General features: G+C 38.8%; 1 protein-coding gene across 1 annotated transcript in view; it reads right to left on the bottom strand.

Annotated features, from left to right (window-relative positions):
- Positions 1-6284: 6284 nt before the first annotated feature.
- LOC117288449 (dual 3',5'-cyclic-AMP and -GMP phosphodiesterase 11A-like) overlaps positions 6285-19596 on the bottom strand; it is a 114779-nt gene continuing 101467 nt past the window's right edge. Inside the window, exons 8-17 of the mRNA XM_033769316.1 lie at positions 17804-17950; positions 17120-17227; positions 16424-16533; positions 12478-12568; positions 11469-11569; positions 10372-10449; positions 9623-9686; positions 8989-9063; positions 8160-8243; positions 6285-7363 (exon numbers count right to left, since the gene is read on the bottom strand). Coding sequence (XP_033625207.1) covers positions 7226-7363; positions 8160-8243; positions 8989-9063; positions 9623-9686; positions 10372-10449; positions 11469-11569; positions 12478-12568; positions 16424-16533; positions 17120-17227; positions 17804-17950 — 996 coding nt within the window. The 3' untranslated portion in view covers positions 6285-7225. The remainder of the gene's footprint in view (positions 7364-8159; positions 8244-8988; positions 9064-9622; positions 9687-10371; positions 10450-11468; positions 11570-12477; positions 12569-16423; positions 16534-17119; positions 17228-17803; positions 17951-19596) is intronic.

Below are 19596 nucleotides of genomic sequence, written 5' to 3'. Positions count from 1 at the left end.
TTTACGACCAACCCCCCGCTGCGAGGCCCAGTAAACCATCGTTGGAACGCAACTGACCTGCTACTTCCGGTCTATTTTAGCCCAAAATGACCGCGGCAACAAAGGTGACGTCATTCCACGTGTATGGATGGATCGGCAGCGAGTATTGGGTGGTGTCTGCATGAATCCATGGAGCTATACTATTATCTCCTTGCGTCTCTCCGCTGCCTTCCCTTTATGTTACCATTAAGTGTTGGGGCCCCGGTATTCCCCTTCGCCGAAAATGTTTGAAATGGACGTCGCACGAAAACAAGTTCTCATTTTTAGTAGCACTATTTAGTTTTTAAATTCACTTCTTCTGTGTGCAACGCTACTTTATGATAACGAACGGGTTTTGCTTTGAAGAAAGTGGCATCTAATCACAGCTAAGATACACACACGGGATCGACAATTAAGACCAAAGTTTGGATTCGAAAACTAGGTTGTATCTGGTTCCTGCCCTTATACAGTTATACGAGTAGCAGACTAATGTTGAATTGAAAAACAATTTTTAACGTAACATGAGAATCTGTGTAGGCTACGACTTCCCAATGACTAAGTTGTGATATATTTACAAAAGTTCACACTCGAAAATAATTTGAAGCTTTCAACAACAACGTGTAAATGTTTCGTTCATCGAGGGCAGTGTGGAACGGAAACTTCAGCGGGCACAATAGAATTGCGTTTGTGCTGGGGCCAAGCAAGGATATGAATAGTCTAGGTTCCTAGACCATAGGTGTTGCGTGGTCACACACAACGAACGTTCCGATTATGCACGGCAAAAACGGTACACGCTTGTAATGAACGAACGCTGGCGGGCGCTCTGTTTCTCTAATTTCCGGATCTCCCCACCGGAAATCAGAGAAACAGAGCGCCCGCTAGCGTTCGTTCATTACAGTGTGTGACCACGCAACACCAATGGTCTAGGAACCTAGACGAGGATATGAAGTGATTTAGCCGTCTTTAATGATGGAATACATGATGACCATGAGGTTCGTAGAGACGATAGCGGATCGAAACCCTGTGGAAAACGCATGGACAATGTAACAAACCGGAACCAGCAATGGTAAGGTTTGCCGATGCATGACCCAATAATCAACATCGTGGGCTAGTTTAGTCCGCTTGACCAGAATAAACTCACTGTGTGAACGCAAGCCAATTTTGGACTAAGTCATGTTTATCTTTTGGACACCCGCGGTGCTCGGATTAAGGACTAGTTTAACCCCACGTCTGAACGTACCCATATAGTAAAACACCAAATCGTAAAGACAGATGTTTATAACCAAATTCAACATTTTCCGCAAACTTTCAATTAAATAAAATACCTCTCATAATAAGTTGTTTTGTTTTTAAACAAAATCAACAAGTTTGGTTACATTGTTACCAAAAATAGTTTTCCAATCTGGGTTGGCAAAAACTCGGGCTGTGACGTTGCAAAAGAAAGGTATACACACTCAATCAAAAGAGAGTCAAACACAGTTTGGTTCTCAATATTGAATCGCCGCATTTACACACATAAATGATGAATGATCTAATAAAGCTCTGTCAACACTGTACGGGAAGACTAGGAGAATTAACGCAAGGTTCAAACTGTCGCTGGACCCGCCGATAATCATAGGTCCCATGTCAACTCTGAAAACAAGATGTCGAAAGTTTTGATGAAAAACAACAAAGGCGTCGCTTCCTATCCAAGGACGTATAGATTCTTTTAATATAGTGAATGTTCATTGACGTTCCCATATCACGGAGGAAATATTTAAATGTGAATGGTGGAGTAGTGATAAATTATTTAGTCATTATAATCGTATATCATTATTATTATTGAGAAAATAGAATAAGCTGTTGCAAACAATCAACCTTATGGACCGATGGTATAAATGCAAACAAGGCCAGACTAGCAGAGTCTTTCTCAAAGGGTGACAACACAACAAATATGAACTGGGCCCAATTTCATAGAGCTGCTTAACGCTCGATTTTGTGCTTAACGGGTGCACCTAGCAAGTTTTTCATTTCATAGCCTTGCTTAAGCAAGGTTTTTTGCTTAAAACGGCGAGGCAAGCAAGCAAAATGGGTCCTTAAAGCCCCATTGCTTAAACACCCTGTTTAAGCGCCGGGCCCAGTTTCAAAGAGCTGCATCCCGTAACGGTCGATTTTGTGCTTAACGGGCGCACCTAGCAAATTTTTCATTTCATACCCTTGCTTAAGCAAGTTTTTTTGCTTACATAGGTAAGCAAACAAAAAGGGCCCTTAAAGCCTCTATTTTGCTTAAGCACCCTATTCACACAGCGCATAGTGCAACACTCATTGCAAACGATGTTATTGTGCCGGCACAGCGGTGATTGTACGTGCGTTTGTATGGTAGGTGTAGCGAATAAACGAGTGTCTAAAATGCTTCAGAATCATGTTGTACAATGTATTATCTTCTTGTTTACTTTCAAGTTAGTGTGTAAACCTTTCGAGGGGCACTTTGAACCATTACAAATAATACATATCAGACACAGAAGGTGATGATTTTTTGTTATCGCCACGCGAGTGCACTCCGCATTTATTTCACCCGCCATTTTGTCAGCACCTTCTTCTTTTTCACTTAAGCAAACGATCTAAAATGTTGCGCGCGCAGTTTGTTTACGTGCTTAAGCTAGCAACCGCTGGTGAAATAGGTTTACGCTTAAGCAATTTTTGTTGCTACGTTAAGCCAACATATTTGCTTACCGTTAAGCAGCCCTAGGCCATGCACACAGTGCAAAATACACTGCCTTCTTCTGTTTTGCTTAAGCAAACGATCTAAAATCTCCGCGCGCAGATTATTTACGTGCTTAAGCTCGTGTACGTTTAGCATGGAATCCGAATGCTTTTAAGCAATTATTTTTGCTACGTTAAGCGAAAAAAATTGCTTACCGTTAAGCAGCTCTATGAAATTGGGCCCAGGTTACTAAAGTAAAAGATAGGCAGTGAAGTGGAAATACATGAATGGGGTAAGAAATCATGGTTTTTTTCTAGCGGCTTTCTAACCCCATTCATGTATTCACTATTCATGTTTCACTTAGTCATCTGTTCATATTTGTTGTGTTGTCATTTAGCCTTCGAGAAAAACTCTGCTAGAGTCTAAACGTTGGTTTTTTGAAAAGCGTTTGTTAAACTGTTTGTTATAAAATGCATATGATGAGAAAGATATTTTGAACGTAGAATATAATGATCCACACAAGTATCACTCAAAATTGCGTGGCTTTCCTTTTACCTCGTCGACTTACACGGTCGGCCATTTATGGGAGTCAATTTTTTTACTCCCATAATGGCCGACCGTGTTAGTTCGCAAAGTAAAACCCACAATTTCGAGGCAAATGTGTGTGGATCATTGTATCCTACTTTAAAATCATCTTTTTAACCATATGCATTTTATAACAAATGGTTACAAACGCTTTTCGAAGACCAACTCGACCGATCCAAGGCAACGTGTTCCTTTAAAATTTAACAAAGTTCAGAAAGTTGGGAAGGTTATCAACAAAAAAAACAATTTTAACTTGACATGGTTTGCTAAGCAGACACACTCTAGAGGTCAAATTACCATTACAATCGTATTCGAATGATGCCCTACTGTTTATTTTGTTCATAGGTAGTATATGACTGGGCAACATTATGGAAATTAGTCCCGACAACAATGGGTGCATTCGTTTAGCTTCCCTGGGTCTACCCCGCGGTGCTCACTCGGACGAACGACCACACTCGCCATCTCGTGGTAACGGCATGCAACTCAAGTCACCCCAAGTGATCCACTCCACAAGCAGGGCACTGGGGGGCTGACCGGGGTGAGCCTCGTCAAAGCTATTAGAACGTACCGGGGCAGACCGGGGTGACCCCGGGAAGCTAAACGAACGCACCCAATGAGTAACCAATCAACCTGTGTAAACGTGCATGGGTTCCACCTTGGTTCCCGGCCCTGGTTCCCAGGTCTGAAACTACAACACAAGGCACTGGACACTGTTGGTAGTTACACAACATAATTGTTAGCATACAAACTGAACTGGTAAAGAGCAAGGGAGAGCTGTTTGTGAGAAACGGATCCCTCTATTAAAGTAACGTGTTTTTGTTTTAGAAAGAGGTAATATCTCACTCAAGTATTAAAATACTTCAGGCCTGAAGCCTTTTTAAGGCATCTGAAAGCACACAATAAGGTGCAACTAGGGTGCTTTTTCTTCCATTGTCTCCGGTAACTTCGATGACCGATGGAATGAGAATACTAGGGTTTGACATTTACCAAACGTGTCCAAGGCTTTTAAACACAATTTCCTGCTACATAGCCTCATGAACTTGAGCCTTCTAGCCAGTCTTAGTTTGTTTTGCTAAATAACATCCCCTTTACATTTTGTTGGTGAACCAGCATTAACTTCCCTTGATTTAAACACATATAAAAGGTGCATATCACGCCATTGTCATGGTCAAACAAGTTGTGCAACCGTGAGTGTAGTTCTTTCAACTGTTGAAATTCGATTGTCGTCTTCATAAGGCCTTCGGTTGTACATGGAATTGTTTTTTGTTTGTTTGTTTGTTTGTTTGTTTGTTTGTTTGTTTGAATGATCTTCCCATCATGGGAATTTAGCAAACTCAAACAAAGGAATATAATCACCAAGCTGGCAACAGCCAAATCTCTCCCATACAAACATTGGTTTAACGTCTATGATTATGAATGACACATATCAATAAATTGTGATTCAGTAACTAGACGACAATACTTATTCTAGCCATTGTGAAATCTGCGGATAGCTGGGGGGATTCGAACCCACAACCTTGTGATTGCAAGTCCTGCAGTCTAACCACTTAGCCATGGTGACATGGTGGAATGGGAACATTAATGAGACGCTAGGCGGCAGCAGACTTACCAGGTTAATCAACTGTTCCAGTTAATGTGCGCATGCTGAGAACTACGTAAATAATGGAAGTCGACTCGTACGAAAAATACAGTCTCCGTTTTTCTCGTTTTTCAGACCCACAAAGTCTATAGACCTTTATCACCGTGTGGTTATCTTGATGTTACTCTTTTCCAACTCACTGAAACCAAACTGAGGTTGGACGAAATAGTAGTCTGGTGCCATGCGCAGTGAATGTTAGCATTCATTACTGTAATTGAAAACAGGGAACATGACCAAGATGGTGAGAGCGTGATAAAGGCCTATAGTGTAATGTGACGGCTACGTGTGTGTGTGTTTAGTAACTGGGTTAGAGTTAAACATTCAATGTACATCCACAAACCTGCTAAGATCATGGCGGCAGTCCCCCTTTAAAACCACTTCTATGAATGATTAAAATCTTGCTTATTATAATTATCTACAGCCTTTATTATATAAAAAAGGAAATAATTATTTTGACAGTTTTCTCTAGACGTTGTTAAAATCTTTTCAATGGAATGATTTTATAAAATGTATTTACAATTCTTATCAACGTCAATTTAAATACACCATTTTTACATTGATAAATAAATCTACGATTGGAAGATAAATTCCCCCTACGAAAAAAGAAATCCCAAAGAAGTTCGAACATATTTCTTTACTGGACAAAATGTACAATGGGGATGCGATATCAACCGATTTACATTGCTTGTCTTAATTAAATTAATGAAAAAAACGTGAGCTTTAACATTATGCACAATACTTACAATTGATTTGTTTCATGTACAATCTAGCTACATGAAATTTACGCAAGAGTATCTTCTTGAACAAAATGCGTTAGATGTTGGCGCAGACAGAGTACCAATGACTTTCATGAGTTGGTTGGGGTGAAGAAGAGGGAAAGTTGCAAGATACCATCCCCTCCCAGATAATCTTATGCAGCAGTGTTCGCCCAGCCCAAGTTCCTGCTATTAAGTGACACGCGGCTCATCGTCAAAACGTATATTTGGATCTTGAGATTCTGCCCCCTCCTAAACACGGCGGCGAATTGTGTATAGATTTAGTATGATAGCGCCCTCTGTTGATCCAGTTTCTCTTAGTCCTTGTTAATCATACCTTAAAGACACTGAACACTATTGGTAATTGTCAAAGACCAGTCTTTTCACTTTGTGAGCAAAATTTGAGCTCAATTGGTCGTTGAAGAAAAAACACCCTTGTCACACAAAGTTGTGTGCTTTCAGATGCTTGATTTCGAGACCTTAAAATCTATATTCTGAGGTCTTGAAATCGAATTCGTGGAAAATTACTTCTTTCTCGAAAACTACGTCACTTCAGAGGGAGCCGTTTCTCACAACGTTTTATACTGTCAACCTCTCCCCATTACTCGTTACCAAGTGAGGTTTTATGCTAAAAATTATTTTGAGTAAGTACCAATAGTGTCCACTGCCTTTAAGGGGCCACACATACCGGTAGACATCGGTTCTTTGAATGTACGCCACCAAACCAACCCACTGTTAGGATATGCTCAGCATTGCAATCTACAGCACTTTAAAATAACATTGTGGGATTGTCAACGTACTATTGAATTGTGAGGCCTGTGAGTGAAGACTCAAGGAGATTGAGGTAAAAATCCTGAAACCAGGAAATATCTTGAGAAACTACTGGCCTGTGAATTTGTCAGTGGAAATGATTACATCTAAATAACGGTGATCACTCTCGGCGGATCTATTCGCAAATTTCGATCGATCTTACAACGATTTTGATTAAACTTTAAAGACACATTAGACAGCAAGTTTTTTTGCAGAAATAATCTCTGTTGAACGATTTAAATTTTCTAAAATCATCTCACAAGCAGCTCTCTCTGATATCGCCATTTGATCATCTTCCATTTTCTCTGGCCCTTTTTGAAACCACGGCTTCGGCTTCAGGCTCCGTCCTCTCGTCTGAAGCCCTGTCTGAGCGCGTACACAAAGTACGCGCAACTGCAGGGGCCAAGCTAGTCTGAGCCGAATCCAAAGCCGAAGCCATGGATTCGAAAAATGCCTATGTTTGCATGGTACGAGGTGATGCCTGTCAGCTGCACTTTCTGTCGTCAGCATGCGGTGTGCACTGTAAGTTTCAACCATTGTGAAATGGGGTGCATGTAATGTTGGTTTATAGGTATACATGAACGTAGGGTTTGACTGCGAATCTCCGAAATGAATGCGAGGTCAAAGGTTCATCCGTAAGGATCCGTACGCTTGCTCAATGCTGGCTTTTGGCTTAATATTCAAGAGCCTCGAAGTGTGACGTCAGATGTTCGTATGCAAACTTTTGCTTTGTCGTCAGCAGATGTTGGGCTTAGTGATTTCCGATGTGCTCTTTTTCCTCTTGCGTTGTTCGTTCAGCTCATGCCACTTCCTACGATTGGCACGGACTCCCTCTAACATTGTGGTGAACATTGGCGATACCTTTACCATTGACTGGATGGAAAACAAGAGAGAGATTAAAGAATACAATGAGCATTTTCAAGGTTTCCCCCAGACAAGGGCAAAAGCACATCCTAGTATGGTGGCCCAGAAGAAAATATTTAAGATGATTAACTAAAAAGGGGACCTGAAGGTAGGAATGCAGAGAACCATGTACCATACAGAGAATGGCAGCAAGAGAGTGGGATAAAGCGTTAGGAATGAAAATGTTGTTCTACATCTCAGCAAACCGAGAATGTTGTTTTGTTCACCTTACATGTCCCTTTAAAAGCTCCGTAATTCTGCATTCCGTTTAAAGGCAGTGGACACTATTGGTAATTACTCAAAATAATTATTGGCATAAAACCTTTCTTGGTGAAGAGTAATGGGGAAAGGTTGATGGTATAACACGTTGTGAGAAATGGCTCCCTCTGAAGTGCCATAGTTTTCGAGAAAGAAGTAATTTTCCACGAATTTGATTTCGAGACCTCACATTTAGAACTTGAGGTCTCGAAATCAACCATCTAAACGCACTCAACTTCGTTTGACAAGGGTTATTTTTCTTTCATTATTATCTCGCAACTTCGATGACCGATTGAGCTCACATTTTCACAGGTTTGTTATTTTATGCATATGTTGAGATACAACAACTATGAAGGCTAGTCTTTGACAATTACCAATAGTGTCCACTGCCTTTAATAAAGGAAGTGAGAATTTTCAAACTTGATACACGAATTGTGTCTTTTACTATTGTGTTTGTCTTCTGGATGGTAAATATCTTCTAAGCTACTGTTTTAGCAGACGATCTAACCTCATAGAGTGGCAGACAAACTCCGTCGATGAACCCAAGCTGCATTTGAGGTAACTCGTCTTTTCGGTTCCGATCAAACATCGACTGTTGAAATGAAAAACATTCAAGAACAATTAAGTTTTGTTTAGTATACATGGATTTAAACTCAAAGGCAGTGGAAACTATTGGTAATTACTCAAAATAATTATTAGCATAAAACCTTACTTGGTAATGAGTAATGGGGAGAGGTTGATAGTATAAAACATCGAGACCTCCGATTTGGATTTTGAGGTCTCGAAATCAAACATCTGAAAGCACACAACTTCATGTGTGACAAGGGTGTTTTTTTCTCAGTATTATCTCGCAACTTCGACGACCAATTGAGCTAAATTTTTTACAGGTTTGTTATTTTATGCATATGTTGAGATACACCAAGTGAGAAGACTGGTCTTTGACAATTACCAATAGTGGCTAGTGTCTTTATGCCAATACTCGGTGTAGCTCATCAAGCTCTCTCCAAATCACTGCCTAACTTTGAATTTGTACTTTCAACCACTTCCCTGCCTCCTAAAGTCTGTATCAATGGTTATCTTTCTACTTTGTGATTTCTCATTTGTTATCCCTCTTTCTCACTTTCTACCGACAGTGTATGTGCTTGGCAACTTCCAATAACGAAATGCACAACTTACTGTTCCAAAACAAATAGTTGCTGTATATGGCATTTTAAAACTTATCTTCCCCCAAAAACTTTGGATTTATTATGGAAGTGAAGTGGCAGGAAAGTGTTGGATATGACCAACTTCAACGGCTCTCTTTTGAAATTTTAAGATTCATTTGATGAAGAACTTACCGCTGGCTCTATCTTAAGTTCATTTCTTTCTTTGTCTCCTTGATCGAAGAATTCACTAGTAACTAACTCTGCAATCTGGGAACAAAATCATTAAACATGTCAGCAAAATTGTCAATATGTATATTAATCATTGTTATTTTTGGCCATGCCATAGTTATCTTTTTGATTACTGTAAAACCTCTAATTTGTTCGGTTGAACACAAACAGAGTGAACCATTCAAAACGTCAAGATTATGCCAACCATTCCAATCATAGCCAACACTCCTCCCAAAAAGATTTACCTTTGGCTGTTCCCAGTGAACAATGTCAATACGTGCTATTCACATCACACAGCGCCCCCTAGAGATTGCCACATGTTATTTCAAAAGAACAGCAGATGTTCAGTTATCATAAATATCACTTCTTCTTCTTAACATGTCCACACAATAGATACTGTGTTTCATCCATAACTTAACACATTGCCTAGCATTATCATTGTACTCTGCAAGGTCCTCTGTTACTCATGTATACTCAGAGAGAAAATTAATCTCAAACTTGACCCAAACATAGTAACATTTGCATCTAAGTAAATGATGAATAGTTTCTAATCTTCTCTTCAGTTGATATAAAGTTATAACATGAAACCATCTCTCACCTTATGTTGTATTCTCCATGGTTTAGTGCTGGCTGCAACATCACATGCTGTCATCACCATTCCCCTATGCAAAACAAAAGTAGATTTGTTAAACCACTGAGGTACAAAGACTGTAGTTATGAATTGTATCTGATAATTATGACTAGTATAATAAGTCACAAGTTACTAACTGGCACAAGTTACATTGCGACCTTTGTTAGTGTTAGACTACTGTACATAATGGGACATTCTAGTTCCTGAAGACTCCAAAAAGCCGCGCAAACATAATAATAATAATAACCCATTTTTTTATATAGCGCTTTTCACACCCGGAGGGCGTCCCAAAGCGCTTCACATTATTACCCCTGGTCACTGGGCCTTAAATCACTCCTTAAACCATCTCAGCTCCCTGGTGGGGAGTATACAGCCTTGTGCAACATTAATATGCGCTACTCGGCTAAATCAATCACAAGAACCATCTCTGCCCTCACAGGTACCCATTTACCCCTGGGTGGAGAGAAGCAATTATAGTTAAGTGTCTTGCTCAAGGACACATAAGCCTACATGAAGGTCTACTTGCCCAAAGCAATGGATACTTTTGAAGACACTAATGGGATTTCGTTATTGACAGCTATTAAAACAAGGATGCATAACATAACCAGCACGAATTGGACAAATAAAAAAAATAACAAAAATAACCAATCTACCAACATCGATATTGAAATCTGAATAGTTTACTAAGAAATTGTGAACTTTAAAAAGTTAATTACCTGAGCAATTCCTTATGTGTAGTCTTACGCCAGTTCTGTTTTCCCGACCTCACCAATTCAAAGAACTGTCCCCTTACTCTGATGGTAAACACATAACAATCAATCATTTAACATAGCGAATGAGTTCTTAAATCACAACAAGGCAAGTATCTTGAAACATCTTTCCTGTGCTGAGAAACTTTGTATCGTGTTTTTGAAATCTTCAAACAAGGCGATTGTATCCGAATAATTTGTCTGAAAATCCATGAATCTTCTATAAAGAGGATGCATGGATTTTAAGAAAACTTATAAGGGTTTAATGCATCCAGGTTTCATTGTTTGTGTCACATTTTCACTGACGTTTAAGTGGAAAGTGTATCTTTTGTTTTTTTGAACCGTTTGATTGTTTTAATACTATGTTAATAATGTAGATTAAGTATGTACAATGAAACTGACCAGTGACAATTTCACTTTTTTAAAAGGTGGTAGCGTTGTTTTGTTACGGGTGTGAAAGAACCCAGTGCACTTATCGAAAAGAGAAGGGGTTCGCCCTGGTGTTCCTGGCTGTTGCTGCTAAATGCACCGGAGCACCTTGTAAAACCATTATAAGGTAGAATAACCAGTATTGGAATACTCAATCTGAAATCTTGTTTCCATATTCGACATTACTTCGAGTTGAAATGAATCTCAAATTGCTTGATACTATCGAAAGCTTTTGTACTGCTTACCAAGTAAGCTGTAATTGCCACTAATTTTAAGAGTGATTACCAAACGTTATTGACTACTCGACCTCTGTTACACTATAGTACACTTGTATATGATGTGATGTGATGTCATTTAGCCTTCTAGAAAGACTCTGCTGTGGTTAAAACGTCACTCAGCAAATGCCCTTCCTATGCATTTACACCACATGTCATGTTGGTTAGGATTCAGTTTGCAATAACAATCTATATTTTACTCGTTTATTAATTGAACAAAAGTGGAATATGGAAAAAGGATTTCAGGTTGTGTGTTCCAATTAACGAGTAGTCTACCTGCGTGGACATAACCGCTCCAGATTTTCGGCGATATCACAAAACAGCTACCGTTTAATAGTTGTTGGTGTAAATCAGACTTACTTGAAATGAAGAGCCAAGTCCGTGGCGAGAATCGCATGCTTGAGAACATTCATGACCTCACTGTATTGCTCTGCTGCCATGTTACCGAAAATGTTGTGGCCCTGTGTGACACGACAAAAATACCACATTCACAAGTCGTCTCGTGTGACATGATTAAACTTTGACTTCCCCCACACCTTGCCATGTTCTCCTTCAATCGTTTTTTTTTTTTTTAGGGTCTCTCGATGTTTTAACTTCCATAATTTTAAGTTAAATACACTGGACACTATTGGTGACTGTCAAAGACCAGTCTTCTCACTTGGTTTATCTCAACATATGCATAAAATAAAAAACCTGTGAAAATTTGCGCTCAATTGGTCCTCGAAGTTGGGAGATATTAATGAAAGAAAAAACACCCTTGTCACACGAAGTTGTGTGCTTTCAGATCTAATTCTGAGGTCTTGAAATCAAATTCGTGGAAAATTACTTCTTTCTCGAAAATTACTTCATAGGGAGCTGTTTCTCAGAATGTTTCATACTATCAACAGCTCTCCCTTGCTCGTTACCAAGTAAAGTTTTATGCTAATAACTATTTTGAGTAATTACCAATAGTGTCCACTGCCTTAAGATTAAATTCGGTTGTGAATGATCAAACATGGCTTTTAAATGCTGAAACTGTTTATGTTTTAACACTGTATATAATAAAAATGTACACGTTCTCTCAGGTTCAGATGATCTCTGACCTGGAAGTTTTTCTACCTTCTCTAATTTTTTTAGTATGATAAAACACACATTTGACCACTTTCTAGGTGCTTCGGACACAGAGTCGGTCATACTGACCCACCGTGGCCGGAGTTCAGCATTTTCAGTATGACAAAAAGAGCAATAAGGGCAACATGCTTACTGAGGCCTTTTTTGACACCTAAGCTTCAAAGCTTCATACAGTGTAGTATGGCTACGTAGCTGAAAATGGCAATTCTCTTACGCTTGTTTCTTAATTTGCCAATTTTACAAACAAAGTTCTGCCCACCTGGCTACTGAGTATCATAACAGTATGGTTGAAATGATGGTACTCCATGGTGGCCTTTGAACCGTACAGCTGTGACAATGGAGACTGACTCCTGAAAGGTAAATCAATTATATACACAAATAAATCAACCAAATGCAAACAACCGTCAAGTATTCTCTCAAATCAATAGATGTTAACAAATGAAAAAACAATATTTTTGGGATTAAATTATATTTGACTAATGACTAATACATTTCCTAACGTATGAAAAATATTAATTTAAAGACAGCTCTATTTTCGTTCAATAAAATGTTCATTTTTAATCACATGATAATCTCCTTTTATATAATGAGTAGGGTAGATGGCCTTAATGCTCTGGCTATCCAAAGTATTCAGTGTTTTTTGTGAACAATTCGTATCAAGTTTTTTGCAAATTAAATAAAACATTAAAGAGTGACTTTAAGGTTAAACTCAGTATTGTAATGCACTTCTCTCTAATCGATACAGTCCTGGTGAAAGTGGGGAAAACATGACGTCATCAGATGTAAAATAATAATGAGGTGTATACATCTCACCAATTTGTTTTTTTGAGCCAGTCAAAAGGTAGACCATCTCAGTTTTAATTGAATATCATCAACATTCAAAATTCAGGAATAGATTAATATGAACAAAAATGTACAGACCATTATGTTTAAAATGTGACATCGGACATTTTACTATTTTCACAAAAATGCGCATTTGAAGGGAATCGGTCACAATATTTCACCATGTTAACGCAAGGTTAGAGACTTGTGATTAAAGGAAGATCACATAATTGGTTTTGCTAGCAAAAGAGTTGCTGGCAATGTAAGCACTTTATGTAATCCACAATATACATAATCTGACAAACCTGTAGAAGTTTGAGATCGATCGACCATCTGGGTCACAAGAGAATAGTGAAAAACCGATTACAAATTTTGCATTGCATCGATGCCAAAACAAAAATGAATAAAAGGCTCACTTAGCGATAAACTCAAAACGCGAAATTAGATCATTTATTTATCAAATATGAAATTTCAGACAGAAAAAGTTCAAGGGATGTTTTCTACTATCATCATCATTAGACCGTGTAAGTTTTATGTAAATCTGTGATCTTCACGATTTTTGTTTCTTACCAATTCTGTAACGTTCCCTTAAATTTTCCATTTTCATATTGGGAAATGAGTGTATCATAAAACTGAACCCTACCTTGGAGCCCCTCTTTATTTTAATTTTGTTGGGTTTATTATTTATTATAAGCAAGGAGCCAGAGCATTATGAGGCACAGCATTATTTATCTTCACTGCGGTTAGCTCATCAGTTTTCACCACAAAAAAAACTAGGTCACTTTTATAGACAGATGCGAAGAGATGAGTCAGCTGCCTTGTCTCATCTGTCAGTCGTCTATCACTATATAGCCTTAAGCCTGGCAGTTCAAATTAGTAGAACTTTAGTCATATATACTCAGTGAACTATACATACAACCCAGTGTATAAACACAGGGCGGAATATAACACATCAGGTTCAAGAGGCGGCAGCGGTGTGAGCCAGTAATGCATGTATTGGTCAAATCGGCCTTACTTGTTAAATATGACAACCCAAACACCTTTCGGACATCGAACAAATAAACAAACAAACAAACACCTTTCAAATGTCACTATTTTATACGTTTTTACGAACTACTGTCGTTCAAAGGAGGGTCTGTACACAGTATCCAGAAACCCAGTGGTAAAGTCATACCTTTCAGTTGACAAGATACTGTTAAGTACCATGACAGTCAAGCACTGAGTATTCTCATATCCAAGTACTGACTATGACAGTCAAGCACTGAGTGTTCTCATATCCAAGTACTGACTATGACAGTCAAGCACTGAGTATTCTCATATCCAAGTACTGACTATGACAGTCAAGCACTGAGTATTCTCATATCCAAGTACTGACTATGACAGTCAAGCACTGAGTATTCTCATATCCAAGTACTGACTATGACAGTCAAGCACTGAGTATTCTCATATCCAAGTACTGACTATGACAGTCAAGCACTGAGTATTCTCATATCCAAGTACTGACTATGACAGTCAAGCACTGAGTATTCTCATATCCAAGTACTGACTATGACAGTCAAGCACTGAGTGTTCTCATATCCAAGTACTGAGCTCAACGGCCCAGTACCATAATTATGGCAGCAGACTAACCGGCAAATCCAACGTCCACGGAAATGTGTGCTTAAAAAATCCCGATAAAATATTATCTATCTACTGCCTGCTAGCGTTCAAAACTACCAGTGCAAGAACAAGCCCAAGTAAAAGTGCTTTGAGTCGGAGAGTATGATTACAATTACGAGTAAAATACGCATTCGAGTGCTTTCTACAATACGAGTACGAGTCTAAAGTATCATTATATAAGTACTTTGTAAAGTACGAGTACTTTGTAAAGTATAAGTACGGTACATTGTAACGAGTACGAGTACGAGTACGAGTATTTTGTAAAGAGTACGAGTACTTTGTTAAGAGTACGAGTACTTTGTAAAGCGTACGAGTATTTTGTAAAGAGTACGAGTATTTTGTAAAGAGAACGAGTACTTTGTTAAGAGTACGAGTACATTGTAAAGAGTACGAGTACTTTTTAAAAAGTATGAGTACTTTGTAAAGAGTATGAGTACAAGTACCTTGTAAAGAGTACGAGTACTTTGTAAAGCGTACGAATGCAAGTACTTTGTTAAGAGTACGAGTACATTGTAAAGAGTACGAGTACTTTTTAAAAAGTACGAGTACTTTGTAAAGAGTATGAGTACTTTGTAAAGAGTATGAGTACAAGTACCTTGTAAAGAGTACGAGTACTTTGTAAAGCGTACGAGTACTTTGTAAAGAGTATGAGTACAAGTACCTTGTAAAAAGTACGAGTACTTTGTAAAGAGTATGAGTACAAGTACCTTGTAAAGAGTACGAGTACTTTGTAAAGCGTACGAATGCAAGTACTTTGTTAAGAGTACGAGTACATTGTAAAGAGTACGAGTACTTTTTAAAAAGTACGAGTACTTTGTAAAGAGTATGAGTACTTTGTAAAGAGTATGAGTACAAGTACCTTGTAAAGAGTACGAGTACTTTGTAAAGCGTACGAGTACTTTGTAAAGAGTATGAGTACAAGTACCTTGTAAAAAGTACGAGTACTTTGTAAAGAGTATGAGTACAAGTACCTTGTAAAGAGTACGAGTACTTTGTAAAGAGTATGAGTACAAGTACCTTGTAAAGAGTACGAGTACTTTGTAAAGCGTACGAATGCAAGTACTTTGTTAAGAGTACGAGTACATTGTAAAGAGTACGAGTACTTTTTAAAAAGTACGAGTACTTTGTAAAGAGTATGAGTACTTTGTAAAGAGTATGAGTACAAGTACCTTGTAAAGAGTACGAGTACTTTGTAAAGCGTACGAGTACTTTGTAAAGAGTATGAGTACAAGTACCTTGTAAAAAGTACGAGTACTTTGTAAAGAGTATGAGTACAAGTACCTTGTAAAGAGTACGAGTACTTTGTAAAGCGTACGAATGCAAGTACTTTATAAAGAGTACGAGTACAAGTACTTTGTAAAGAGTACGAGTACTTTGTAAAGTACGAGAACTAGTGCGAGTACGTGTCGAATAATAATGAGTACGAGTATCTTCTTTGTAAAATGCAAGTACTAGGTCATCTAACTTTCCGGGAAATTATTTATTGGTGACCCATCGGTTCACATAATTATATTTTTCTCGCATTACTTTTAAAGTGAACTCAGCAGGATATTTTTGACGCTATAGCAGGATTAGATAGATTGTTTTTTTAAGCGCACGTTTCCGTAAACGTTGGATTTGCCTGGTACATAGCGTCCCCCGAAGCGGACTTCACATGGAATATCCAAGGAGCGTCATGAGGGTCTGTATGACTGGGAGCAACATAATAACTCGTGTAAACTCACTTTTCTTGGAATGCATTGTTCGTTCCTCGATGGTCCAGATCATGGCAAAGACAACCCACCAATAATGCAAGCTGCTCGGGTTCTGTGAGGTAGTGAATCACACTTGTATTCTATTGAGAGAAAAAACACAAACACAAAACACCCGAAACACCCGATTATAATAGGTCGCCCAGTAACACAGAACACATCAGCATTTTGCAACCATTTTGATTTTAGTGCCCTATAATTTGTTTTTATTGCCATCTTTATGAGATGCCAATATCAGTTTGTCCTGCAAATCCAGAGTAAGTTTGTTTGTTTAAACATTTATATTAAATATTCACAAGTTTCAAGTACATCACATCATGGCGTCTCAATTTAAAATAGCTGGTAGGCAAAGAATGGTTCTCATAAAAATGCGTACAATTATTAACAAAATAATCTCCAACAAATTCGGGTGAAGATTGACCTGGATCTGGTCCGGGAAGATAAATATATCGGGTCAGCACCACAAATTTTTGAAGACATTCAGTTCTGACCATACGAGAGTCAAGTCTGATCTAAGAAGAGTCATCTTTTTCAAGAGGGTCAAGTCTGACCCAAGCCGTTGTAAGACTGTTGTGGTATATTTGAAATTAAAGTTTTCGGTAATATTACACTTTATTTTTAAACACTCAAAATGAATATTTGCATGCAAGATAAGTTGTGGATTCTGACCTGCAGAACGGCAAACATAGCTTGCTGAACATTGAAGGCATGTCTGAAGTTATGGTAAGCAACGGGACGGTAATTCTTTCTCACTGTCAACAAGAAACGTGTCATTGCCTGTAAAACAAAAAGAACAACAGAAAACAAAACTCTTTTTTTTAAATATAGCAGACGTATACCACATATCTCTATAATGTGGTTATCATCTTAGGAGTTGGGAATACTAAAACATTTTATTTGCAAACAAGAGTTCCCTTAGAACGGTCCCAATGGGAGACTTGCTGGGACGATAGAGGGCAGCAGACTTACCGGGTAAATCCATTGTTCTCAGAATTATGCGCACGTTCAGAACTACGTAAACAATGGAAATTTACCCGGTATGTCTGCTGCCACCTAGCGTTGGAAAGTCTCCTATTGGGTTTGCTTTGCAACTTGTGACCCTTTTATGATTTGCAAAGTGGTCAGACAAACTGTACAGCCAAAGGAAAACTGTACCAGCCAAAGGAAAACTGTTGCGGTATCCCGATTGGAAATACTATGATATCTCCTTCATCAACAGAAGGGGGGGGGGTACCAATCAGGGTACAACGGTTCTAGGGTCAGAACTCAATCCATCAAACAGTGAAAGCGAAACCACATAGAATCTTTAAATCAACCTCTCCCAATCCCCAGGAGAACAAATATTCCCCTCACCTCGGTATCAATCTTGAATTTCTGCAACAATCCAAGGTCCATGTAAAGCCTCAACGAGGCTTTAACCATCTCGTCGGCGTCCAACTTGAAGTCATCAAAATCGAATCTTGTCATCCCTAGGGCCTGGATTTGCGGCAGGCGGGAGATCTGCCAAGTACAAGAAAGGTTGGGATTAAAAAGAAGAAGAAATATACAAAGCTGAGCGATGCCAGATCTTGTTAACCTTGAGTGATGACTAGCCGACCCCTTGCATTTGACTCTTCGACGGCCCATTAACGAGTCCACATTACCCGTTGGCTGGAGGGTAATGCCTCGGCATAGCCGCAGCCCTTCCACCCGTAATGAGAAAATGTAATTGAACTGCATGGTGTGTAGATTAGTCCTTTGCGAGATTGAGTTATAATTCATAAATCACGCTGCACGTCTTTATTCAGCGGGGGCTGGAAGAGCCCCGTTCTGTTTATCTCGTCGGGTTATCGCAAAGTTTGTCTGCGGCTGCCGGTAAAAATAAATGTAATTATCTCGTCAAATCAGTGTCTTTTCCACAGCACCACGATTACCTTCTAGCTATAAACGCAGAGACGTCATGGAATGAAGAAATAACGCACATGGAATGCAAAGGATGACATTTTTATAAGCGGTTTAACCCGGACCTTATGTTAATTCTACGGATAGTTTAGCCGAAAATCCTCTATGAATATTATACGCCTGTTGTTGAAGCTCAAAATCATGAGGTATAACAACCTCTTGTTACGATTTTTCGGTTTCGATTAACAGAATAACCGAATTGCAACAGTCGTATAACAGTCGGTTATCAATGTTTTCGATGCAGGAGGGGACAGAGGTCTGTTCTATCAAACTGCACATATTTGTTTTCTGTGTTTCTACAAGGGTTTGGAAAATACACTAAAGGTTTATACGTACATAAACCTTACTTTGTGATTTGTGAATAAACCAACATTACATCAATTATTCACACAATGACACAGCAGCAGACAATGAAAAATACAATTTACTGCTAGTATGTAGCTGACAACCCACATCTCTTCGGAACAGACCAATCATGACACAGTAATTTTGTCCTATGAAATCATTGGGCCTTTAAATCACCAATCTATAGCAGCCACAACCCCTCTGGCCGGGTCCATCATACCACGCGTTGCCTTTTCGAAACACCGGCTTCCGCTTCCTCGGTAATTTCGAATAAACGTGCACTTTAAGTACAATGGATCCCATGTCTTAGCCCAAACCCGGCCCATTGTCATGGTGTCGAAAAGGCCCTTGATTCGTCACGGCAACATTTTACAGAAAAGTTACAAAAATTGTTATAATCACTTTGCTTCAAATGCAAGTTGTGTAAACTGCAGCCTGAAACATCATCTGACTTTAAAAGACCTGCCATCTTGGACCTTTATTATGTCACATCCAGGGGCTTGGACTTATTTTAAATTAACTCCCGACTCGGACTCGAAAAATTTAAAGCACTGTGGATACCTTTGGTAAATGGCAGAGACCATTATTCTCACGTGGTGTATCCCAACATATACATATTATAATACATGTGTGAAAAGTTTGACTCAATTGGTCATCGAAGTTGCAAGAGAACAATGAACAAAAAATACCCTTAATGTCAAAATGTGTGTGTTTTCAGATGCCTAATAAAAGGCTTCAGGCCCGAAGTCTTCTAATATTTGAGCGAGAAATTACCTCTTTCTCAAAAAACTACGCTATACTTCAGAGGGAGCTGTTTCTCACAATGTTTTATACTATCAACAGCTCCCAATTGCTCGTTA

Source organism: Asterias rubens, chromosome 3 (assembly GCF_902459465.1).
Source record: "Asterias rubens chromosome 3, eAstRub1.3, whole genome shotgun sequence".
Taxonomy (NCBI): domain Eukaryota; kingdom Metazoa; phylum Echinodermata; class Asteroidea; order Forcipulatida; family Asteriidae; genus Asterias; species Asterias rubens.
The sequence above is the reverse complement of the archived record's forward strand: the minus strand, read 5'-3'. Positions and strand labels throughout refer to the sequence as shown.